This window comes from Bombus pyrosoma, linkage group LG3, assembly GCF_014825855.1.
Source record: "Bombus pyrosoma isolate SC7728 linkage group LG3, ASM1482585v1, whole genome shotgun sequence".
In the NCBI taxonomy this organism is placed as follows: Eukaryota; Metazoa; Arthropoda; class Insecta; order Hymenoptera; family Apidae; genus Bombus; species Bombus pyrosoma.
The window spans coordinates 12434867-12461678 of NC_057772.1; the positions used below are offsets into that span (position 1 = coordinate 12434867).

At 38.0% G+C, this 26812-nt stretch overlaps 1 protein-coding gene across 7 annotated transcripts in view; it reads right to left on the minus strand.

The window, feature by feature from the left end:
* The window catches only part of LOC122566368 (telomerase-binding protein EST1A-like), a 215485-nt gene that overhangs the window by 65244 nt on the left and 123429 nt on the right, over window positions 1-26812 (minus strand). For 5 of the 7 annotated variants that reach the window (XM_043723514.1, XM_043723510.1, XM_043723511.1 and 2 more), the window contains 4 exons: window positions 18858-19020; window positions 11374-11594; window positions 10704-10788; window positions 1666-9922 (listed from right to left, as the gene is read on the minus strand). In XM_043723514.1, coding sequence (XP_043579449.1) covers window positions 9786-9922; window positions 10704-10788; window positions 11374-11594; window positions 18858-19020 — 606 coding nt within the window. In that variant the 3' untranslated portion in view covers window positions 1666-9785. Of the gene's footprint in view, window positions 1-1665; window positions 9923-10703; window positions 10789-11373; window positions 11595-18857; window positions 19021-26812 lie in introns of those variants that run through there. The other 2 variants (XR_006316484.1, XR_006316483.1) reach the window with 1 other exon arrangement.

The window sequence follows — 26812 nt, forward strand, 5'->3', positions numbered from 1 at the left end:
CCTATCCAATATTTTTCGTATTGTTTGTACGTTTTTATTAGCCTGTAAATTACTGATCCTATTATCTCAATAATTCTAAATATCGTCATATTTTTTAACCCCGACGATAACCTACCTATATTATTATTAATAAATTTATTTCACCTCAATAACCAACTACCAACCCTTGTCTCAATAATTCTCTACACCATCAAACACATTTTACGACCACCACTCCAAGCTACCTATTTTATCGTTACTAAATTTAATCAACCTAGCAATAAGGGATTTAATTTAACCTGCCCCAACTTTATGCCCCAACCATTGTCACCAACGTCAACAACAAGCGTCGTAATTTGTTGTTCACGAATAGCCAATAACTTCGCGTCGAAAATTCATATTATACGCGGTAATGGTTCGTAACATGAAAAACGTTATCGGCATCCCGAGCCAGGACAATACCTAAGAATAAATTTAATAACACGAGCTGACCGCACGGACATAGCTTACTCTCTCGACTCAGCCTGAACGCCGCCACGGTGAAGTATTTAATTTCAGCTGCTCTATCTAATTACCTAGCTGGCCAAAATTCAAATGCCCCAACTCATATCAAAGCAAACAAAAGTTTGCTTTTGACATACTGTAAAACTCTGCTTATATGAACTTCATTTGTACGAGTGAAATTTTACAATACAGATCATTTATCATTCTATACTCCATAAAGTATACAGTTAATTTCATAATAATACGTTGCATCAGTTGTGCATACTTATTGTCCTGTATACACGGTATAAAATAAATAAAGAACTATTATTCTCAAATTCATTCCCAAATGCTTCAAGCTCGAAACATTATTATATACATACAATATTTGCGAGCAGATATTTAATGGAACTCGATTATATACACGGAAAATCCTATTAACTGAACCAAAAATCACATGTATGTAACGACTGATCAAACACTGGTTCTCAAACTGTGTGGCGCTCAGCGAAGCTTTGTAACGAGGCCGAGCGTGTTCGATCGGCTTTCAATGCTCGTGTTCGATCGGCTTTCAATGCTCGAGTTCGCGTGCTTTATAGACCTAAATATCGCGAAGTGGGTAAAGAGCTCGCGAGCAAACGATCCCAATGACGCGGGGCCATCGGGGTCGAATCGAGCCGGGAAAAGGCCGAGCAATTACTCGGAAGCGCGCACTAATCGCTGCGCGAGATTCTTCGATCTCATAAACGATGAAGAATGATAATGGACGCTTTGCCTGTTCGGAGTATTGCCATGCTTATGGATACGTAATGCTCGTATAAGAGCAAGAGGAATTTTAGTTGGGATCAAGTTTCTTAACTCTTTGTACCCTACTGGCGCCTTTATATATAGGGATATAATATAATATATAAATGGAATATAATATAATAGGAATATAATATAAAAATGTTTTCTTATGTTATTTCTAATAATAAAGAAAGGACAAAGCGATAATCAACTTATGTGGAAGTAAATGTTGCATCAGTATATAAATACAATGTGATATAATGTGAAGTGCATAAATACTGTATAATCCTAGAACATCATCAAAATTCATTTCAAGAATTCAATTGAAAATTCTTGAAATTCAATTCGAAATTCTTGAAATGAATTTTGATGGTTAGAAGAAGTGGGATCAGAAGAGTAAATAATACACCTTACACGTGAATATGTAACAGCGATTCCGTCAACTTCGCGTTTTATTGAATAACCAAAGTGGTAACACTATAGTACTGACATTCTTCATAAGTGTAATAAATGATTAGCCTAAAAATTCTACCGCTGCATCGTACTGATTATCATCATCATCGTCGTCGTCGTCGTTCTTATCGTCGCCATAATCATTGTTATCGTCGACAATTATTCGTCACATTATTCAAAAAGAAAAAAGAAAATCCTCTTTCCGAGTCAAAATATAAACGTACCATTTAACACCGTTCTTTTACATATTTAATTACTATACGCATATAATTGGTATTGTGACAATCTTGAATTAAAATCGATGGCCAGTGGTGTGTAATCGGTATAGTTGTGTTCGCGTGTATTCGTATTTTATATATAACGTATATCTTATATGCATTCATAGGTACACTTATGGTGTAAATCGTTCCGGGATGGGATAGAGACCACAGCTTTCGGCACGCGTATAAAACGTGCCATAAAAATCGTAACGTTAACAAGTTGCACAGATCGGTCGTATTCGTCGACGCCATATTTAATTCTATTTTCACTTGTCTCTAACCATCGTCTATCTTCCTTCTCTTTTCTTCTTTAAATCTCACCAAATTTTTACAGCCAGCCAGTAAAATCAATCAAGGCAAAAAAAGAAAAAGGAAGCAGAAGATCTCGATCCTCCGCAAGTTGATACAAAATAATGTCATTCTCACCAAGAATGTCTGGCGTGGTGGCTGAATGGAATGTAAAATTTCGGTTTTAACAGGAAACACAGTTACTTTATTGCGAATGTTATCCGATAACCACTTGTAATTAACCCTACTGCGATCCTTCAGTCTTTTCGAAAAAAATCATTAACATACGATTCAAACGAGAAATCAAGAACGATTACCCTATAATTTCCTCAAATTTAAGAAATTTTCGGATGTTAAAAGATACGATTCGATCGAAAATGACCCATGGAGCACAGCAAGATTAAAGGACGCCGTGACTTTAATTGCAGAAGAGATACAGTAGAAAAATAGACGCTTTAAGACGTTCTTGAGCTTGGCGTCGGCGCATCTCGAGAAGCAAAGGAACTGACGGCAAGTTGCGGAGGTTCGACACGCTGCGTTCCTCGACATTTGCCAAAGGAAAAGTCGCGGCAAATTTTTTGAATTTATTCGACGCACGATTCAACGAGCATTGAGCTCGTCTGGAGCGATGCGATGTCCACGTGATTTTGCATCAATCACAGTGACGCTGTGGGATTCGGCAGCTTTACATTTGTAAGAATGCAACAATCGATATACGATGCGATAAAAAGAAAACGCGCGTTTCAATCTACCCATCAAGAAGATCTCTCAACTGAAACGAGCATTTTTTTTCTTTTTTTTCTTTTTCTTTTCTTTTCTTTTCTGTAACTTCATCTTCGTCGATGTGTCGAAGAAACGATTTGAAATTTTCTAGATAAAATCTCTTATAATTTCTGCGGTATATGTAGATATTTAACTATCCAGTTGGTCGAATCGAATTCGTCGATCACAACACCGAGGACTCGCGCGGATCGACCGGAGACGTTACCAGTTTGCCACCTGTTATTGCACTATTCGGCTATTGCGGAGGAATCAACGTGATATGATGATTACAATCGGTGTTAGGACTTTTTGACTGATTCTGTTTATCGCCATTAACGCTAGAAAGACCAATAGAGTCGGTTTCACTAATGAACAGAATTGTGATAGCTATTATTCCCACTGACAAGTATAACTATTCGTAAATTTTGTGCTTTTGTTGTTTTGTTTGGGTCACTGAAGGTGTTTTAACACGTAATAGTATCTGCAGTTTTAGTTTATCTTTTAGCTGGTTTCCAACTTTTTTGCCAAAACAATAAAATATGATAAAAGGATTATAATTCGTAAGAAAATATGAAGCAGAATAGTTTACTTGTAACTTTACCGTTTTACATCAATAGAGATAGATATTGACAAAATGTTCATATTGCACAGTAACTGGAGATAAGAGCTAGAATAATGAAAGTTTTAGAAATACGTGTTTTATCTAAGACAATAACAAATTATTTTTCAACCATGGTGGTATTTCTAGTGTCAAAGGATAATTGTGTTAACAGTTTTTAAAGAAGCTTCGAAAATGGTGCAGCATCGAGCTGATCGTCTCTACCATTTAATGCATACGTACTACATGATGAAAAGAGGAAAAGAGTAACATTAATATCGACGATGTGTACAACTATCTTAAAAAGAAAAAAGAAAAGTGAACCAGTCGAAAAGATACGATCAAGAGGAGTTCCAGTCGATTACGAATGCTCTTATTTCCTCTTCGTGTCTCTTGATCACTTTCTCTTTCACTTGTTTCCTTGCACTCGCTCTCTTCTTGCAGAATTAATCGCTATTGATCGTTAAGTAACTAGAGTTTTCATCGAAAAATAGGACACGTCGCGTTCTCATCTCTCACGGTCCCTTGTTTATCAGTTTCATTCACTCTCTCTTTCTTCCTCTCTCTCTCTCTCTCTCTCTCTCTCTCTCTCTCTCTCTCTCTCTCTCTCTCTCTCTCATCCTCTCTCCTCCATTCTCAAGGATTAATACATATGAATTGTGGCGGCTAAAACGTTAAATACGAACGGATACAATTGTTCTCGATTACTTTGCTGACTCTCAATTATCATCGCCATTTTTTGTTTCTTTTCATTTTTATGAAACAGTTTGGAACAATCTTGGAGATAAGGCCATATAGGGCCTGAAAAACTTCTCTAAATACACATGTAGTTAAAGAAATCTTTGAACAGATTATTTTTATTTGAAAGTCTGTAAGTTTGAAGGACGATATTTATTATAGATTTATTATAGATTAAAAAATTCATTAAAAAAAATTCATTATCAATGTTTCTACTCGGTAACAATGACCGAGAATCAATAGATCAACGAATAATTTACTATTGAATTCAGTTTTAAAAAACGCAAGTTTGGTAGATAACAATTAACGAACGAGTCTCGTCCAAGTAACAAATCGGAATAAAGCTAAACGATAATTTCCCGATTCATCACGTCGCGTGCGATCGTCCCACCATGACATGATCATCGAATTCCGTGGAAAAACATCACGATACCAAAATTATTCACGATCAACACGTTCAACCAGTTCGATATCAATCCTTCTATTCGGAATGTTTGTGATCTCGATCGTACCGAATCTTAAAATACATTTTAGACGCGTTCGATTCGAGTCGATTAACCCTTTGTGGTCGATCATTTTCTATGTACGTGTGTATAAATTACTCACGATTCCTCATTTAATGTACACACTTACGATGATTATAGATTCGTTCGAATGGCGAGTATGTTCTAGAAAAATAAATACAGCGTGTACCGTAGAGAAGTATCGTAGACATTGGTGACCTAGCGATGAAAATTCCTATCACATGAAAAGTCGCGACAAATATACAGAGTGCTATTAGAAAAGGAATTAAGAGTTTGTAGACTTATACAGCGTCAGATGGAATAAAAAGAATGTTTGATTAACTTAAGTTGAAAAGCCGATACCTTTAGTGTAAAATGTGATTTTGTATGTATATTTTGCAAGGATAATTAATTTTATAGTATTACGATTTGCCTCATCCATAGGAAATAATAATTAATGGAAACTATATCAAATATATAAGTTTTAAGATGCAATGGATAGATATGTATGTTACTTTTCAGTTATTGCATATTAGCAAATACAAAATTACATTTTACTACAAAAAATATAGACTTTCTAAATTCTATATCGATTAAGAATTGTATACTTATTCTTGATGAATACTATAAGCACTTTAAATTTTTATCCTTATTCCTTGATACACTGTACAATATTTCTTTCTATGTATAGATATATATGTATATATATATATATTTATTTATTTATTATATGTTTTTTTTTTCTATAATCTTAATCTCCCGCAAGGGGTTAATCATTGATATGCAATCGAGCAAAAGTCATACGATCGTGTTAGGACATTCAAGACCTCCCGAAATCAACGACTACATGCGACAATAGATTTCTGTTATTTCTCCTAGTCTCTACACTGTTCGAGTGTTCTGAAAGTTCGTCGACACAGGCAAGAAGAAAAAGCGCAAGCGCGTATACACGTATCAGTGTTTCCTCTACATTTCCTTCCGTTGCTTTCTGCTTTGTTCACGTACGCGTAAAAATATTCTTTTTCTTCTGTTCGATTTATATCCGCTCACGTACGGTGGATCACGATGCAACGTTACGATCGATAGTTTCTCCTTTGATCGATGATTTTACAACGCAATTTTAGCAATTTTATGTCTTGCAGAACTGTCAAATATTGATATTAATTTGTTATGCTGACGCACGATTTACGATGATCCTTTGCAACGCTATACGGTCATTTTAACTATTTCGCGTGTGATTAATAGTTTCTCTTTCTTTCTTCTTTTTTTACCTCTTTTTTACCTTCGCCTTTTATGTATATACATGTATATGCATACATATAAATTGAAAAAGAGTTCATATATATAATATATTTCATCGGTGTTTTAACAATTTACTCGGTCCATTAAATTTCTATAAGATTAATTCATCATTTAAGACAGTAGAAATGAGTAAAGATAGTAAAAAAACATGATGCAGAGTTGTGTGTCACAAAAGAGTAGCGAAACCTATATAATTATAATTATAATATGTACACAATTATAATTATAATATATACAATTATAATATAAATTTCCCGTAAGATTATCGACGTTATAATTTCACAATTACAAACTTTGACTTTGTCAAATTAAATTAATAAGCGGCTCATTGCTCCACATACACGTGATCTTGATGGAATGAAAGGACGCCATTTCCGTCTAAAGAGTAAGACAATGCCAACTTTGATAAGAAAATAATTCGATTTTCACTAATATTATTAATAACACGAATAACTTGATACAGTTCACGTTTTCAAAAAAATGACATAATATTGCTTCATTAAATGATATTTACTTCGTTGATTAGATAACCACTTTGTCGACCAAATTATTAAATCTTGTTTAATAAACAAAACGCTTCTAGACATATTATTATTATATTACATTTATTCAAATACATCATAAATTAGTTTATAAAATAATGTAATCATTCGCTTGACAAAATAAACAATGACATTTACTTGATCAACGAATAATATTCCTAAATTAATCAAATATTATCAAGTCGATTCACGAAATACAAATTTGAAAAAAAAGTCTTTTATGTTATACTGTTTGCTACGCCCTTTAAGTAATTTTCAACGGAAGCTGAAGAAATTTTCTAAACTTGAAGAAACCACGAAAGATTCAAGCTTTTATTTTATGCCAAAGTTCATTATATATTAAGAACATTTTTGGTGCTTAAATCAAAAACAAGAACGGAGCGTAAGAATTTTAACACCTCAGCAGTATTGACGAACAAAATGATGAGCATTTAATCAAAAAAGTAATACCATTTAATCCAACAAAACAAAATCCATTTAATTTACAAATTAACATTCTTGATTCCCCTGACGAAATTTCACGAATTCATTGGGACATGGAAATGGTAGCAAAGTTAGTCGACAAAATGGCATCCGCCAACAGAAGGAAGGTCTCTGGCGGCAGTTATAAGCGAAACAAATGACGTTTCAATTTCGTGTCTGTGGCATTTTGACGCGAGCAAATTGTCTCGATTAAAAAATTCACATGACATTCTCGACAATGACACGCGAGCAGTCGCTGGAAAACGACGAGGATTCGGGACCTCTACGCCGTCATCCTGGAAAACTTTGTTTTAGTGGGAATGCAAATGGGGAGCGTCTCTCATGATTATATCCGGCTTAAAACACGTTCACCTTTTTTGTGTTGTAAAAATCGCACTCGTTCTCGCTGCGCCAACACCGAGCGCGTAAATTGTTATATAAAAAAAAATTAAAATCCTTCTTGTAATGCCTTACGGACCACAGGTGTGCTAGACTCAGCTATGATAGATTGAATGGATAAGCAAGTATATTAGTTTACATGAACAAAATTTTACTTAGTGTCTAATTATTTGAATTCTGTGTAATTGAGCACTAAGCTAAACATCACTGTTCTTTATTTTGACGATTAACGAATATTTGCAAACAAAATATGTTAGCAATTAAGTTAGTACGCGGTGGCTTTTTAAAAGAAATATTAACAAAGTAATTAATTGAAAAATATTAGTATGAAAGATAGAGAATATCTCCGGTAAACTGAAATAGTTTTACGATGAAATCTACGGATACAAGTATCTGAGGACCCGTATTAAATTTCGTTTTACGTAATTTGCACTAGTCAGTAGTTACTCCTGTTTCTCAGTTGATCATATGTATCTCTCCCCCGCCAATCTAAAAAATCTATATATATACATATATATTTATCAAACACACCTTTCTCTGCTCTAGATTACAATGGAAATTACGCCTGAAGAAACTTCGATAAAGTCCATAAGGCGTTACGAGACTCGTAAAAGGCAAAAAGAAGCTAACAACGAGTAAAAATAAAGGCATCGAAATTGTACGAAAAAACCATAGAATCGTTAAAGAAAAAAGTGAAGAAAAGTGAAAAAGTACGATACAAATATCGAAAATTGCATCCAAAAAAAAAGAAAAGAAAAGAAAAAAAAGAATAATACACGGCGTGCAAGGATAACTTTTTCGTTACGCGTACAACGAGAAAGAAAAAGTGTAGAAAAAGAAACGAAGGGACAGTCGAAAGGGAGAGGAAAAACAGAAAAGAGAAGAAAGAGAGAAAATTAATTCCAGAACGATCCGGTACGAGGGAGGGAGCTTGCTAAAAAGGACAGCATAAGAAAAGAGAAGAAAAAGAAAGACAAGCGACACACACGCGGGGCGGGATGTACGCGGATTCCGAACGCATCCTCCAACGACCGCATACGGTGTATACAATATTCAAAAGTGCGTACAAATATACATATATATATGCATATATACGCGTGTATAGACCGTTACAAACATGATAAAAGGTAGAGAAAAATGAAGCCGGCCGCAGAGCGGTCGTCATCGATAAAAATCAACCAAAAAAGATATTCACGTGTGTAAAAAATATCGACCCCTCTTCATCTCGTCTCGTTTCGTTTCGTTTCTCGCTTCATTCATTTTCTTGCTTTACTTTCTCATATGTTTCTCTCAGATCGAGTAGCATACTTTCCTGTCTCCGTTCTCGGGCAAATTACTTTGCCTCGATACGATTCAGCTATCAACGTTCTCGCGCCGCTTTACATCCCCCTTTCTCCTTACATGTACGAAAATCTTCATAGTAGCTGTTAATCGTGTTGAAGAAAACAGAAATCTATATTTCTCTAAATATAACTATTAGATATAATATATTAAAAACAGGGAAAGAAAGAAAAAGAAATCAACGATGGAAAGCGTCGCGATCACGCATCGTCGTTTCTATCTAATTATATCTATTTCCCTCTCTCTTATCCCTCTATTTCCGATCCTACTCGAAACAAACTACCGTTCTCCTTGTGTTTCTCCTAGTCTCGGTCGCTCCTAAAAACTCGATCTACATCGAGCAATGTCACCATGGAAAATGACCAGTCATATTCTCTCTCTCTCTCTCACACACTAACACACTCACTCACTCACTCACTCACTTACTCTCACTCTCATTCTCACTCTCACTCGCTCGCTCGTTCACTCACTCACTCACTCACTCACTCACTAAGTCACTCATATTCACTCTCTCATACACACACACACATTATTTGCCGATCTCTTTGACATCCTCGCCGACACGATGAATGCATCACCGCGGGTATAGGCACGACCTCGACAATCAGAACGAACTTACGTGTGGGAACGGAAGATCCGTCGCACGCGCGCGACGGCTGATCGGCCACGATTGAGGGAGCACGATGCGAGATATCCTCTTTTCTTTGTTTCCCCTTTTTTCCTCCATGCTCTTTCTTCCACGTTTTCTTTCCTTTTCTTTGTCTTGCTGCTGCTGTTGCTGTTTATGGTTGCTGCTGCTATTTCTGCTGCTGCTGTTGTTCAAGTTTACTCGGCGGGGGTGGTAACGGAAGATTTTTCGTTAGCGGGTATGTTTGGTCGGAAAAGCGTCTCAACCAAGGCCGGCCCATTGCATAAAATCGGGCACCTCTCTTACGGGAACATCCCTTGCTAGCGCCTTCACCCTCAAGTTCCTGTCATCCGTTAGTAGGACAACTTCTCTCCTGAGTCGTCGTGGCTGACCCTCTTCTGTTGAAACGAAAATTCCGGGATTGTTTAGCTTTCTAAAGGAGCTGTTGGTTCGATGATTGGATGAAGAGAGTGACATTCTGGTTGAGATGGTGGGTGTTTTTGTTAGATCATGGAAACTTTTATCCAGAGACGCATTTCGTTTGATCTATCCTCCTTAGTTAAAACGTCCTACCTACCATCTCGAAACATCCAAGAAAACTGAAGTTTTATTACTCTTTCTTGCGTCAATTTAGAATATTTGTCCATTATTTCGTAACACAGCCTATATAATATAAATTTAAAACCACAATCCAAATGTTTTAATATATATTAGCTCACGAATGTATTTGGATACTTGTAGAGTATTATAAAGAACGAACAGATATTAGACAGGACATTTTAACTAAGGAAGGTAGCGATGTAGTTTCGGTATGTCTTGCACAATCATGCCATGTTCTTGAACGTTTTCCCAATGAAGAAACCTCCGAGACTCAGAAATTCGAAAATAAAACAAAAATTACGTAATAGCAAATTATCAGTATTACAAATTGAGACGAATAAGCAGCATCCTATCAATTAATAAATTCTATTCCGATAAAGGCGAACAAAAGTAACGAATAGGTCGATCACGAGACCATATGTACTGTCAACGCCGATAACGGTTTATCCGCGAGCGGAACGAGCATTACAATCGGCCAGAGGCGGTATTAATCACCATCAAAGCGTCGGGAAACGCTTGAAACGTGTTCAGAGTACCCTCTGAGAGAAATATGCGCGGTGGCACCGTGTATGTACGTACCTGCATTTACTTGATCTTTGTTACCCGCCTTGCAGAGGCTCAAGCACGTAGCCAGTATTCTGTCATCGTTTCTTGTCAACCCGTCCTGCAACAGAATTACAGATGTTTCGCTTATTATTTTTATAAAATGACACGCGACTCAGCATCGCGGGAATTTCAATTGGCGGCGCTTCTGCAACCTCAAAAGATTCTTCTTGTTAGTTTCAGAATTTTAACCTTTTATAACGGCACGTGACTTCATGAGTCAGATATGGATTGGGTTGTTCGAAAAGTTCGTTGCATTTTCATTATAAATTTGTATTAAATAGTAACAAGGCGTTCGAAAAAATATTGTTCTTAGTTGTATACTATAATAAAAAAAGTTAAAGAGAAACATAAAAAATTCGTTACTAAAACAAATTTCTTCTTTGAATGAGACAACGTTGAGCTTCATATATCTAAGAGATTTGGAATTTTAATTGGAATGCTTATCTCTATCTGTCTCATTCACCGAATATGGTATAACGTCATTATTATTTATTACGATCTGTACAAAGCTTATTAGTTATTTTTTACTTTATTAATTATTATACTATGTATTATTTGCATTTTCTATATTTGAAGTTTTCCATAAATGAATAAACATTCGCAATCTCATAACCATCTGCATAAACCAAGCTGATTCGCTCACCTTGTCAACATCCTCCTCTACCGTAAACGTACTGGACGTCAGCACAGTTCCTCTGGTGGTCAAGCACCGAATCGCTGGATTTCTGCTTCTCGCGAAAGCCAGAGCTACCTTCGCGCTCTCAGCCACCCTGGCCACGTGTTCTGGATCCAAAGTCGCCCTCGAAGCCGGAGGACAATCTCTGGCGTCCGCACCCCTTGCCAGGCCCTCGAGCTCGTTCAGAACTGCAACAACAATGGGAACGTTTGATTATCTACTAGACAGCGGATGTTTATGTAAATTCATATCTTGTATAATTCTTTTTTTATAAAAGTTTCTGTGTATATTGCTCAATATATGTGCAAACATTTTGGTAATTCACTGTATATAAAAAATAATAAAACTATATCATCAGAAAAAAATTTGTTGGTATCGACATCTGTGTAAATAACAATTAAAAAAATAGCGATTTAAATATTCCATTGAACTTTTCTCGTCGAACAAACACAATATTTTTTGGTTTTTGTATAGTTAGAGAAATAATAGAATTTGTATAAAGAAACGAATAAAGTTATAAAATTAATTTCCTTAATCTTAAAACAATATTTTCTTTATTATGTTCAATTGTTTCTGTAAGTTTCTCTGTCTTTGGGGGGAAGCATGCAAGATACATAAAATCGAGAAAGGGAGGACGGAATAACAGAGGGATGAATCTATTCGTGGCAAGTGGGAAAAGTTTTTTCATCGAGGCTGTTGCCCAGAGAAAACAAGCGTCAACGCAGAATTTCAACGAAGGAACCTTAATAGTGTTTACTCGGACTTCGCTTGTCCAACCCCCGCTGCGTGAAAACGCCCCTAACGAACTTCCTGTCGAGTCATGCGAGGGTAACTTGGCTGTTGAATGATGCGGATATGTGTGAGACTGCTGAAGAAATAACGATTCATTCTGCTAAATAATAGTTCTGAATGGCTGATTGTATCGCGAAATAAATAAGTAAAGAAGTGAGATAAAATAAATTTTAGGAAGAGATAGGTAACAACGAATCTACATTCATAATAATATTATGCAGAACGTCACTAAATTACAAATGAGAGACGTTTAAAATCATTGAAACCAACGATATTAGCCTCTCTTTTTGAAGAAAATCCCATCGCGCGCAACTGTGACAAAGATAGCAAAAAGAAGAAGGAAATAGAAGTGAAAGCAAGAAAAATTCACTAGAAAGTTAAAGAGTGGCAAAGACTTAGTGGCTTATCTGCTGCACTAACAAATGTTCTATCTGCATCTAAACTAAGACTATCTAACTTAATACGTGATACGTGCGACATTACAAACTATTAAAATCATCTAATAAACAATTGGATCGAAGACCATTTCTAGATTTCTACAAAGAAATTTCAGAACTTTCCAACTTTGCTTAGAAGATAAAGAAAACACGGAGAACTTGAAATATTTCAATACATCTGGAAAAATGAAAAAATGCTAGATAAAATACTTTACCTAAATGAGATAGAAAACAGATATCACTGTGCCGCTCGTACTACTAACCAGATTTATTGAATAGTTGGGATGGACAATGAAATAAAGCTATTTTTTTACTCAGAAAATTCTATTTATCAATTTAAAAATTTTAGAGTTCTTTAAGAGTGCCGTTTTAAACATTGCATCGATATAATGGCAAAGCTTAAAAAATGTAGGAAGTGTTAATGTAGTCAAGAGTGTGTATACCTCATGAATCAGCAATATCCAATTATTCAGGAATGAATATTCGTAGGCAAAAATATTGACTTAGATTCATCCCCTTTTCAGTTGTACCGCTAGTAGGAAACATCGTGTATAAATATTGAGAGAATTTCTCGATTTATTTCGAAAAAAAGACGCAAAGGTCACAATAACAGAATTATCTCGTCGCAAATTATCGATGAACTCGCGGGAAAGCAATTTGGATCTCTCAGATAGGAGAAAGAAGTCAGTTTCTCGCAGCATGATGCAAGAAAGAAGACTCAATAAGTAAAGAATCAAATAATTCTGTAAAAAAATGTCGTGATAAGGTTCTGGGTTATTTTTACGACAATTTTCCTACTAATTGTTTTAGCTATCTTTCTGTCAAAAAAAAAAAAGATACGAATATATTAAGAACTGATATTTATTAAGTTCACTCGGTTTATTTTCAAGTTTATTTTGGAATAATTTATATATTATACATATATATATATATAGAAGAGATGAGGTAGACTATACAAACGACTCATTGTCAGCAATTTCTTTTGCTGAATAAAATGAAATATATATTTTATATACAAAATATTAACGGTCTTCCGTTATTATTTTTCTCTTAATTTTTCCAAATGAGTGGAGACTCGTATAACAAGTTTGGGACACCATCGTAAACGCCCCAACATATCATTGGAATCAGCACAAAATCAGCACATATCATTGTGCAAAATCAGCACAAAAATAGCATCGCTGCGTTTCTCGACATCACAATATCCAACAAGATTCCTATTTGCCGGGACATAACTGAGATAAACTGGGATATTGTGTAGTGGATCCCAAGATCCAAACGTCTTGTCCTGATTTTGCTGAAAAGTTGCTTCGATCGACCGCAGGGTAACACGCGGCGAGGTAACATAACATTCGTAGGCATTGTGACTTTCAGCAATTACCACATCAAAACTGTCTAGAGGTATAGACGTGTCTTCTAGCGATACCTGATGTTTAGGGATGTCACCTTCGATTACGTTAACACAAATCACGTCATCATTGGGCAAGATCAAGTCAGCAATCAGCTCATAATGCATTGCAACTGGTTTTGGAATTATCATGCCCATAGGAATCAGATCGAGCGGAGATTTCTTTGTTATGACCTTATCTACGATGAATGCACGACAAAGTAACACAGCATTCAATATGCTACTGTGTAGATGCTGAAAAGCACAAAAAGGGACTACGTCTTTGATGGAAGGGACCACAAACGCAAGATCATTGTATACGCATTTCAACAATAGAGGAAAATGTCGAAAAATCCAAATTATGGATAGACATAGGCGGAGAAAAGGAATTGGGATAATAAGGTCCTTTGCTCCACAAACGCTCAACCTTGTCACCCTTCACGATCTTAGGTATCTTCTGCTGTGCCAGAATTTGCTGCATCAGAATTTTCTCAAAAATTCTGCTTCGTCCAACTCCGTTTATTCCGAGTAATTTTACGAAATCAGATTACCGTTCTGTTTTCTCGGCCTGTTTCGACAAAATATGAAAACAATGAAAGAAACGTCTTCGTAAATTTTACAACGTAACAATGTTTCGATACACTGTAAAATAATTTAACGAAAAGCAACCGATTGTTACTAGATAACGATGGAAACGACGACACAGGAGGATCTATCTCGATCCAACATTTCATATTTCCGTACATTTACTTCAAAAAGGAGCACTTAATGACAAACAGGTTTATTTGCCAAATAAAGTTGGAAATGTTTGAATAATAAAAGATGGAAACCTGCAGCGCCTGCGCTAATAACTGTCTATGAAAGATAATTTTTACAAAAATAAGTTGATCTGTAATTCTCTCGAGAAGTACGACCAGATAGCAACTTCAAGAATGAAGATAGATGCAAAATAAATCATATAAAATAAGTCCATTAATTTGGTCAAATTTTTCCCCAATCATTTTGTATTATTGAATCTTATTCTTCTAACATCGTAGCTGTAAATTTCAAGAATTTCCTGAATATCTTTTTCGTCATTAATCTCTTCTTCCAGAAGATTGAAGTATTTATAACATTATAATAAACTAATTTTCTTTTCTGTCCTTTCTCAATTATGAACATTTTTCTTCCATCGCCAATTAACAATTAACGACTCTTACTCTATCTCCAATTAATCAATTCATCTCTTCAGCAATGTAAGGGTTGATCGCTGCTAACCATGAAAAAGAGAAAACAAGAAAGCTGATGGTATCGATTGACATTGCTAGTTACTTTCGTTGAGACGAATTGTCATGAAGAATCGGACTCGATGAGTGGCGTTTAAGGGCGCTAATGTTGCGCGAGGAATCTTGAGCGAAAAAGAAGTCTGTTCTGTGTTTCAGTAGCACGTGTTCTGTTTCAATAAAATTATTTTCTGATAACGATGTTCAGATCATTTGTCACTCTCACGACCCTATTTATAGCACAAATAGAGCAATAGGAAGGACAAAGATCGAAAAAGCATTCTCCATCGGTCGGCGACCACCAGCCATCGCCCACGTACGGATCGTGGCTGGGCAACGTGGCCGTGTCGCGTCGGGCCAATCGCTGACTGTTTCAGCCAGTATACACATGCATTCATGTATGAGCCGTGAGAACCTAACTGTGAACGCAGTCCGTTGTTGGGGCCAGACGGATCCTGGCTGTCCGCGATGCGCGACAGGGTCAAAGGGCAGCGCCAGTCGATTTTGCATGAACGCGCACTTTCGTTTTTCCGTACCACCCGGGTGGCAAAAGAAGACCAAAGAGAGAAACTAACAAGAGAACTGTCGCCTTTGAAGGCGAGCACGAGGATGATTAAAATATTCATTCGGACACCATCGACTTATTTCTTTCTTCAGATCCGCCTCTCGGAGGAATTTTCTCGAAATAGATTCTGTTCTTTTCTTTTCTTCGACGTTGCTGCAGGAGAAGCTCCTAAGAAGCATCTTTAAACAAATTCCTTCGGCAGAATTTTTCAACGAGATTTCTGTAATATATCTTTAGAACGTTCTTTTAGGAATAATTTCTGGAAGAAGATTTCTGAAGAATTTTTTAGATGACATCCCTTAGACAAACTTCTGAGAAAGACTGTCCGGAGAAGCGTCCCCAAGAGTCTTTTTAATGCAAGTATGGATGTTGATACGCGGAGTGTTTTATTGGAAATTGGATGATATTATCGAGTGAATGAGAAGAATTTTTTTCATTTCGTGGACCTCTTGATGTGATTCTGAGATCGTAACGATACCAGTAAATTACTCCACTTACGATACTTTCCCCATTCCGGTGCGGCCTCAACATCACGAATGGAGTTTCAACAACCAACGATCCCCCTCTCGCGAAGACGAGTCGAAGAAACATTTTTTTTCCACAAGCCCAAATAAATTAACCCACTGTCGGAGTAGACTGGAACGACAGGAAGCAAACTTTCATCCATATTCACGAAAAATCAGGGGAAAAGAATGAACGAGGGTCGAATTGTACCTTCCGAGTTGCTCGAATAAACTGCTGTGTGCGACGTTCGGCCGCCAAAAAGTTTCGGAGAATCCACAAGCAGACGTGTCTTTTTGTCACGACCCGTTGCCTCTATGTGCTTCCTTCTCTTCTAGTCCGCTCCATCCTCTTGGAACAAGCGGAACCCCTTCAAATCCAATAATCTACTGGCGTATACACAGAAGACGAGGGACGAAAATACCGGGACGTGGTTTCAACGGCAAATACGACGCCACCCATTCGAAACATTTTTAATTGGAGATTCAACGACATTTGCTATGCGTAAGACTATCCCCACCATTCACCTGCTACTATATAAGTGTAAAATTCGATAAAGATTCGCAACAATTCCCTCGATTCATCGACGGATCGGTTCAATTACAAATCCAACGAAACAGAAAATGGAAACGCTTGAAACTTGTATTACACTGTTCGTAACTATCTATGGGATGGGTGATGAGATAAAATATTGAATAAAGTGTCAAAAATCGTCAACAAAGATTTAAGTCTATGATACCCACCATTCATGTGGGATGAATATTTCGACAATAGTTTGAAATTCATTAAAAATACAATAGAGAATATTAAACCAAATTTTATAAAACATTCCTTAGATAGGATTTCGTAATGAACACTAACGCTACTACTGGCGAAACATAGCATAGTTCGTGATAATGACCGCGCGATGCCTCGAAATTGATTCGCCTGAATTATCGAGGCAATTATCACTAATTTGTGATCGCGTAACAGTGATTGGTGAACCTTCCATTTTAGATAACCTTGAAACCTCCTGAGTATATTTTATTTCAGAAGAACGACCCACTATTGCTGCTGTTTCACGAAGGTTAGTATAATAATCGATTGAGGTGATTTCAACGTAAAAGTGTGGAATTACAGTATAATTACTCTGACATATTGCATGAACAACCTCTGGCGATCTCTTCAATATCGATAATATAAAAATCTGTTGAAAATTTTGAGGCAGATGTTTTTCAGAAATTGACATGGTTTAATATGTCGTTTGCTTATATTAGAAATTGAATAATAGTAAGGGGACTGATAGCTCTTATTTTTGCTTGAAGATTTAGTTTTCGTTACGTTAGCCTTATATAGAAAAATGTTCTACTCTTTCTTTTGTCAGGAAGGAGTTACGACAGTCAGTAGGTAAAACAAAGCAGAACGTATTAAAACTACTCTCATAACATAAAAACTGAACTAACATTTATCTCTCTCAAATATTTGTACACTTATTTATGTTAATCAGATTTCAACAATTGAAGTGATTGCGAAGAACACGAATACTTCTTTACACTTTGGGGACCGTCTGCTCTGACAAGCATATAGCCTAAATTCCTGCGTGTTTTTGGAGCGAGAAAGAACTTTCCAGGCAACCAATATTATATCTAATATATTGATAACGGTTTCGTATTATTTGAACACGTAATTTAAAAACACTTTCATTCGTAGCATCCGTTGCTTCTTTTACCGTTTTACTGTTTTTTACTGTTTTATTTAACGACAGTTTTATAGGATACCGCATGATGCATAAAAGACGCGAGTTCGCGTCTCCGGTCCCCAGAGTGTTAAAATGCGCGTAACAGGAATCAGAGAAAGAAATACGATACGAATTACCGCAGTTCGACTATAAACAGAAAATATAATCTTACAATATCATAAATTATGTGCCAAGAATTTTCATTCCAGGATATCTTCCAAACCTTCATCGAAGAAAAAAGAAAATTGCATGAGATAAAAAGAAAAGGTAAAAAGAGTGCAGTAAGAAGATAAGAAACACGTCGGGATTACGATATTCGATCCGATACATCGGGCCGCCTTTTATTTTCGATCCGCGAACACAGGCCTTGGGACACGCGTGCTCGTGCACGAGTCACGACCTCCCGCTCGTTATTTATCGACGATTATTTCATACGTTCTACTTTTTCTTCCCCTCGCGACTTATTTCGCATGGCATTACACACCTCCATCTCGCATATGATAATCGTTGATTTTCCTCAAAAAAAAAAAAAATTCGCCCATCGCGACCGTGCAGAATTATTTCGTCTCTTTCTCGTAGCTCAAATTACCTAAATTATGTTTTATATTTGATATTAGCGACATCAAAATATTGAATATTAAAAATGGTAAAAGTTACGGTGGATATTAAATTTTACAGTCTTAAGAAATTCTGAAAGATTGATAATACCGGAAGTAAGAAATTTACTAAGCACAAATTGTATTTGGCATACTTGGTTCAAAAAGCAATTAAGAGGAGTCTACACACTTACCTACAAGTGGCACCATAAGCGTGTAAATCGGTTGAGCGCCAGCAATCGCTTTCGCGATATTTTGTAATTGCGGTAGATAGTCGATAAAGCAGTTAGTATCCGGCACCAATTGTCTAGGTCTCACTTCGATTTCCACCGAAACTGATGACTTTTGCAAGATTTGCTAAAACACAAAAATTCAATACATGAGTCTTTTTTCTATGCTATATTTGTTGTACTTACCTTACGTAAAGATTTAAAATGCATCCAAAATGTTTTAAACATTGTTACACCGATTGTAAGAAAAACAGAATGATACATTTCAACGAAACAAGAGATTATTACGCTACACTTAAATTAAATATAATTATAATATTGACTAGACCGTTCAGTATTCAATACGAAAAGACGACTTTAAGTTACTTTCGCGACGCCACGGCAGCGGTGGTATGATTCCTAGCGCAAATGATTTTCGTGGAAGAAGAATGAATAATGCGCAGAATAAATTAAAACTATTGAAGAGAAAAAGGAAGAAACGCGAGAAACTAAAAAATGAGACATCTGATCTCTTTCTTCTCTCAGTTCGATCCATACGAATCTTGTACTATTTGTTTAAGGATCGAGGAGGAGGCAGGATGTAATGGAAGACGCATTGACCATCGATTGAATCCCACGCATGTCCTCATTGTCAGTGAAACCATCGCGTAGAATAATATTGAGCCAGAGGCATAACGCGAATGCCAAGTAGCCATTGTTATACCGAGGGAAACGAAGATAATGGTCCTCTAATGTTGCCCTTGCTTCGTGAAATGATATAGATATAACACCTTTCATGATACTTTTCAGTAATTAAAACGTCTTTTTCAGATTATTCTTCATCAACTCTTAAACGATTTTCTCACACTTCTCTAGTGTCGACTACCTGATGATTAGCACGCGATTTTCAGACTAATAGCTGTTTCCATTTCTAGCCACGTATATATAGCTTTCTATAGCGTTCTTGTTTACACTTACGGTTGGAACTGACGGTTACAGGAAATAAACGCAACCAGTGATAAGCTAATTGTAATGAGATGAATTTCGATCCGAAAAATTAATACGGAAAGAATTCTTGGAAAGTAAACAGGTCGAAAAAATACGAATTCGATTATTTGATAATATAGATTATACTCCGTTCAAAGAATTGGATCGGTAGAGATAAGTAGAGATAAGTAGAAATAAATAAGATCACTAGTGTTGTTATACTTCTTTATTGGTGCTCTAACGAAGGATATCTTTTTTATGGGGATCTATCACCCTGGGTATAATAGATTGTAGCCAATGTACCTTCCTAGAGTAATGAAAAAAAATTTCCTTATCGATAATTGTTGGTAATAATTAAAAAATGTTTTCATCCCTTATAATAGTTATTCAAACCAGACCGCTTGAAAGTTAATACCTTTTAGCTGTGATGTATAGAGGGGCCTTGGCTTCCAAGAATTCCTCCCAAAGAGGCAAATATTCCTGCACGTACGATCTCCACGTGCAAATTGCACGTGATCATCTACGCGCGTGCGTTTGTTTAGAACAAAGGATGACGTCACGTGCCCAGAGACAAAGCCACGTGTACCTACAGCAACTCAAGAAATGCAATCCCAAATCAGGCAAAAATCTAGCAGTCGAACGGTCACAGATCTGTCATTTGGAACGAACGATACCAGAGCTGTTATGGAACATTTTAGTTGACTATTTTCTGTTATAAAATTAACGCATTCCTATGAACTGTTACTCCAGCGTTTTATCGATCGTAAAAATCGAAAATATTCACTGCGGCAAGGAATGGCGTCTGCATGACGATGCATAATGAACGAACGTCGTTGAAAATCGTCTCGCGGCGGTGATATTACGAATTCGTAGGTATTTCGAATGGCAGTGGATTCCGGAATGTTAGCTTTCCACGAGCTCGCAACGAACGCACAATACATGATAATTAAGCGCGGAACTGAACGTCTTATCGAAACGTAAGAGATGAGTCGTTCGTTTCGCGTGACACAATCGCAATATCAAATGCCAAAATGCTATAGAGGGTAAAACTTATATCGAACGCGTTGCTTGCATATTTGTACGCGTAAACGCTATATGCTGTTTATTTATCTCGAGAAAACTAAACCAAGAATAACAAATTCTTTTTATATGAATCGTGCGCAAAATAGATTACCATCGCCAATATTTCTGTACGTCATTGTATATCCATCATGTATAAATTTTCTTTTAGAATAAAATATTTCATGAATTTCTTGTTGGAAAAATCAACATAGCAGCCAATTGTTCGTATCCCTGTTATCATATCATTTTCGTACGATATATACCAATATTTGATGTTTTATCTTGCTCGAAATCTAACATCAATGATATTTATATAAATTAACCACGTAAGAATATGTTTAAAAAGAATGAAGGTATTCTTGAATACAAAGTTCGCACTTGATAATTTTGTAAACTCGGCACGTTTCAACGATTCATATGAAATGGGAAAGATCGTGCCAGCATAACTGGAGTTCCATGTGCAAAGATTTAACCAAGCGGAATTTCCTGGCCAAATTCCATTTTTCAACTTTTAAATAGTCGACAAATATATAGCATGAGAGTGTCGCTTTGCAGAACATTGTGATACGCGGCGCGAATTGCTTGCGTTTTGCCTTTGTTCCTTGACGTTCGTGATAGCACGCGACGAAAGTCGAAGCGGAGTACCGGTCGCGCTTTTACTCCCGTTTAAAGCATTCGCGAATTCCTAAACGATCGAGCACGTACCGTTGTGCCCGTCGCCTCCGTCCGCGTCTTCGTCACTTTTCCTTCGTTCCGATCGTCCTGCACCCCACGCCGTCCCTCGAGCACGAGTGGCGCGTGAGAACCCGCCTTGAATCACGCACCGCGGCTCCAACACCCACGCATATTAAGCGCGCCTCTAGCCACATTGTAAATGTTCCACGTCCACGTTGACGCGGAAACCTACTCGCGTCACGTTAAGGACAGGTTCACGGTTCAAGAGAAAGAGAGAGAAAGAAAGAGAGAGAAGCGTAGAACACCAGACACTGGCCGATCGCGCCAATTTTACCGGACAACCTGTATGGCGAGGCGTTCTGAGAAGTTGGGCGAGTTCGTGCGGTTAGGTGCGGTGGATCGTAACTGGGATCGACGATTGACTGATAAAATGCAGAATCTCAAGAGTGGAATCAGGTACTCGTTGATTGACTAATTGATTTAATCTCTCTTTGGAAATGTTGGCTCTCGGATTTTCTTCTATTTAGTAGAGCTTGCTCAGAAATGTTAAGTACCCGATTAGTTGGCTCCTATTGTTTGTGGAAACAAAACGGTCATGAAATTAGTTCACATGATGAAGGTTTTATTGTATCGAATTAATTAGAAGGAGACGCTAAAATGCTTTGCTGATAGTGCGAAGGATTAAAATTACCGATTACGCAATCCCGACAACATTACTCTTCTTTTCTTCAATGTTACATACACGACACCTGCTGGTCTCGAATTAGCATAAGCGCGATGGGAACGCGTTCATGGCGTATTCCCGCGCCCGTAAGAAATTTCATTCAACTACCACGGGATGAGAATCAATTAACGGTATCGCATTCCAGCGAAACGACACTACACCTACCATAAACGATAAGGTATACCATAATTAAAAACATAGCCGATCTGTTCGGTGGAATTGATAACTGGGTCAGAAAGCGTGTGGATCCCGATGAACTTCCGATTGAGCAGCGAATAAATGAAGTGCCCAGCAGCGATTACGTTCGAACACGATTACTCGCAATAGTTGCCAGGACTCACCTCACATTCCCGGCTCTCTCGTGATTATAAATTGCAGACCGGAAATGACATAACCAGTCTACCGGTTGAATGGAAGAAAAATCGCTCTAATTTATAGTGCATAGGATTATACACGATCGTCTAGATCGAACGTGTATACTAGCAGAGTAAAAAGTATGTTTCGTCGAACGGAATCGTTATTATAAAGCTCGCTATTATAAAAATATGTAGCTCCAAGTAATGTAGAAATCAATTTCTACAATTTCGTTACACATTTTTTGGAGAATTATCGAAAGATACGAACGTTAAAGAATATATGTGATCCAGATACCTACATTAATAACATTAAATTTAAAGAATCCTTACTAATCTTATTGCACACTTGCTTATCGTAAATCGTTATCGTCATTATCATCCTCCCTTTTCCACAACTCCGCTCTATTACATCTCTATACAAACAACCCAAAGCTTCATTCAATATATACCATCTCCTTACGTAATCAACCATACATACTCAAGTGTATAATCAAACGTGTGCAATAAGCAACAGTAACACCATCCCCGTAACATCCATTACCCAGCCACATAAATTCGCCTGACCAAGCTTCAGATCGCGTCATCCGTTGCATTATCGCCCAGAATTCCTCCGATCAGCTCGTGTACGCGTCATGTTCCGTGCTCTAACTCGTGCGAGTAAGATCGTATCTGCACGTCCTCCGCAGTCTCTCTTATCTGAAACGCCTTAACCTCTCAGAGATAGCGCGCGCAAGAACGCGAGCGGATGAACTACACCTGCGCGTGCGCGCGTGGACATCCTCCGCGCGCGATCAGCGAACGGACGAACATGGAAAAGAGTGGAGAGTCCATCCGTGCTCCTTTCTCGAGGAAGCGTGTAAATAACCGAGACGCGAACATGCGATCAGCTTTGCGTGATTCGATGGGACACGGTAATTGGGATGACGAGCCTCGTGCAACTGGGATCATGGAACGAGATGCGACGGCAGCTCGTTCACGGCCGCAACGATATTCGGACTTGATTAATTGTGGCGCATTCTCTGAAGTTTTCAAGTATAGAAACTATTTTATTTTATCTTATTTCATGTTATGTTATGCCATTTTATTTTATTTTTTATTACCATTACTTTTACTTTCTATATCTTGTAATTTCTATGTACGCCATCAAAGTAGTTTCGAATCGTAGATACCAATATAATTGTCACATTTGCGTCTCGTTAGTATTCATTTGAAAATTTATATAACACACATGGATATAAAGGCTTCCCGCAGCGAGTGTTCAAGTAGATACTTTCGTGTGCCAATGTACCTATCATAACATTCTACTTCATTTCTACCATCAATCAACATATTCGATTCTCCAAAAAGCCATTCATACGTCATCCCAAATCCCATGCCGTGCACGGAATAACGATAAACCTTCCTGAAAATAGCAAACGGCGAGAACAAAAAAAGAAAAAGAAAGGAAGAAAGCAAACCACCGACTAAGAACTAACAGGTATTAAAAAAAGCATCTCTCGTAAGTCCGTCTAGACTTTATTGGCCGCTCCACCCGGCCGTGGAATTAGCAGGCAGAGTTACACGCGCGATATATTAAGGGTAATCGCATTCATAAATGCAACAGTTGCGGCTACAACGATCGGGCCGCGTGTAATGGCGCTCGCAAATCAGATCTTCATGCGCACCCACCTCTCGATCGTCTCTTCTCCCCGCAGTCGTAAAGTACGCCCACGCCGAGATCGGCTCTCGACGACAAATACCGGAACACCTGGAGGGGCCAGCTGATGGCTGACGCCACCTCCGCGAGGACCTGTTACACGCCGAACAAGTATCCTGCCGTGTCAAAGTGTAATCCCCCGGGGCCGTACGTTTGCAAAGCGGCCTCGCGGAAAGCTCGAACCGTGTACGCTTCCTAGCGACCCGTAATTTATGCACTGACATCTCTGCTGGCTTGAACTTTTCGAATATCGAGAACGACAAGCGGAAGACGAGCGTGAAATGTTTAAGGGCGACTACATACGGGTCGACTAGATCGGTCGGCTAAACTTGGTCGAGTCGGCTAGTCGATCGCCGACAAAGTTAGTCGATTAAATTTTTGCTTCCACACAGAGCAACTTACTAAAATTTCTCGCCAATCAATCGCTTAATCGAACCGCTTGTACCCAACCTAAGGACAGCTGTGCATTTTACATAATTTTCCTGCGATAGTTACGCTACAAATTGTGTATCCACATAGAATAGTTTCAAGAATTTTTACTATGAGATACGCGGTAGAAAACTTGCCGAGAGCTTACTGTCACTATCCAACGAAGCTCTCAAAACAGTATTCATTTGGCATTTGAGGAATACCTTCTGTAGATATAACAGTATAAAGTATAATACAGTCAAGTTTGAAAAAATATTAGATGATCATTATTTTTTCATGTGATATATAATTCAATAACGTGATTTTATATTTCGATATATCTCACTTGTGTTCGAAAAATTATAACAGTGGAGTAATTTTTCTGAAACGTACCGTGGAACGTATCGCGTCATTAGTTCCATGTGGGCTGAATCAATAAGACCTGCATTCCTTCCGCTAGCCAACGTTCCAACATCGAACGGTACGTCTGATAAACGTACTTAGAGGCATAAAGAAGGATCGCAGAGAGAAGGCGCGGATAAGCAGGCACCGTTGACGTTTCCACGGCAGGAAGAAGGCAGGCCAAGAGCAACAGAGACTCGTAAGACGGAAAGGAGAGATACCAAGTCACGGGGAAAAGCTTGGAAATTAATGGAGGTTCATTGAGGTAGTCCCCGCAAAGAGCGACTAGTTCTACGTACCCTCGACACGAATCCATTCTTCCTGTACAACCTGAAGACACTCAGTCTCCGGCCGTCCTGAGAGTGCTTCGGTGCAACGACGCAAACATTGACATTGTCACGAGCCATGCCACGCTCTCTCTCTATCTCTCTACTTCTTTCCCTCTCCCTTTCTCTCGCTCTCTCTTTTCTCCGTTCCTTTCACCCCGTTCGTGAACCGGGGATTTCTCCTCGTCACGCTCAATCTTCCTCCCTTCGCGGCTTGGAATCGCGCGCTAGCACCCGGCGGGAAGCATCCGCAGTCTCAAGTGCATCCCGACTCGAACAACGTACCACGCGCAACACAAAGGAGTGTTTGCACTGTCGATGACTGAACTAATAGAAACGACGCGGTACGATCCTTCTCGCGTGTACCCTCTTCTCGCCACGACTGGCCACCAAAGCCAGGAATGTTCGCCAGGTGTCGACGAGTGGAATAGATTTTCCACGCTAGGAACCGTGCATTCCGTAAATGCTTTTCCCTGTCCAGGAACACGAATTCTTCCAGACGAACGTTTCTTTCTAAGTTCTTATTTTATACAGTTTGGTGGAAGCTCAAGTGTGGATGGTTTCAGATCTACTCTTCATTCGGATGATAAGAGTAAATGAATGGAAAGATCGTAGTAGAAATCAGGATTCGACGTATGAGATTTATAGCCCCAATTTCTGAACAAGAATTTAAAAATGGCACTGATGATCAAATATATCTTTCTATGATTTGATAAGTCAAGTAATAAAATCTTAACACATTTTCTACATATCTCTATATTAATTTTTCGTCTTAAACCATTTGTAAATTGTTTATTATATTCTATCTTATTGCAAAAATTAACATTGGGTTATATCATTCTAATTCTCAGTCAGTCAATTATCATTATGTCATTTAAAATTTACCTGGTGCTTTCTTAAACGATTCGTTTACCCTGAACCCTACGTTTCATCCTGAATCCCGTGTGGAAAGCGTTCGCACCACCCTCGACGTGTATACAAAGGGCGAAGTGAGTGGTCGATACAACATGGCGACACGCCTGTCCCTGAGATAGCGGAATATTGACCTAGGAGAGGAGTTTTCGCCGAATTGGAAAGGAAATCACGCCTTCGACTGTGACACGTCGGGAAAAAGTAAATCGTCACCTATGTACACAGGCGACTAGATGGCGAGATGAGTGAAGGGTGCTTCAACAGTCTGAGGAAAAATCTATCGAGAAGAAAAGGTTGCTTGTCGAACGCATCACAGCCAGCAGGCTCTCCTACCAAGAAAGGTTATGCTTCTGATTCAAAGAGATGAGCTCTCTTTAACTCGAAACGAGAGA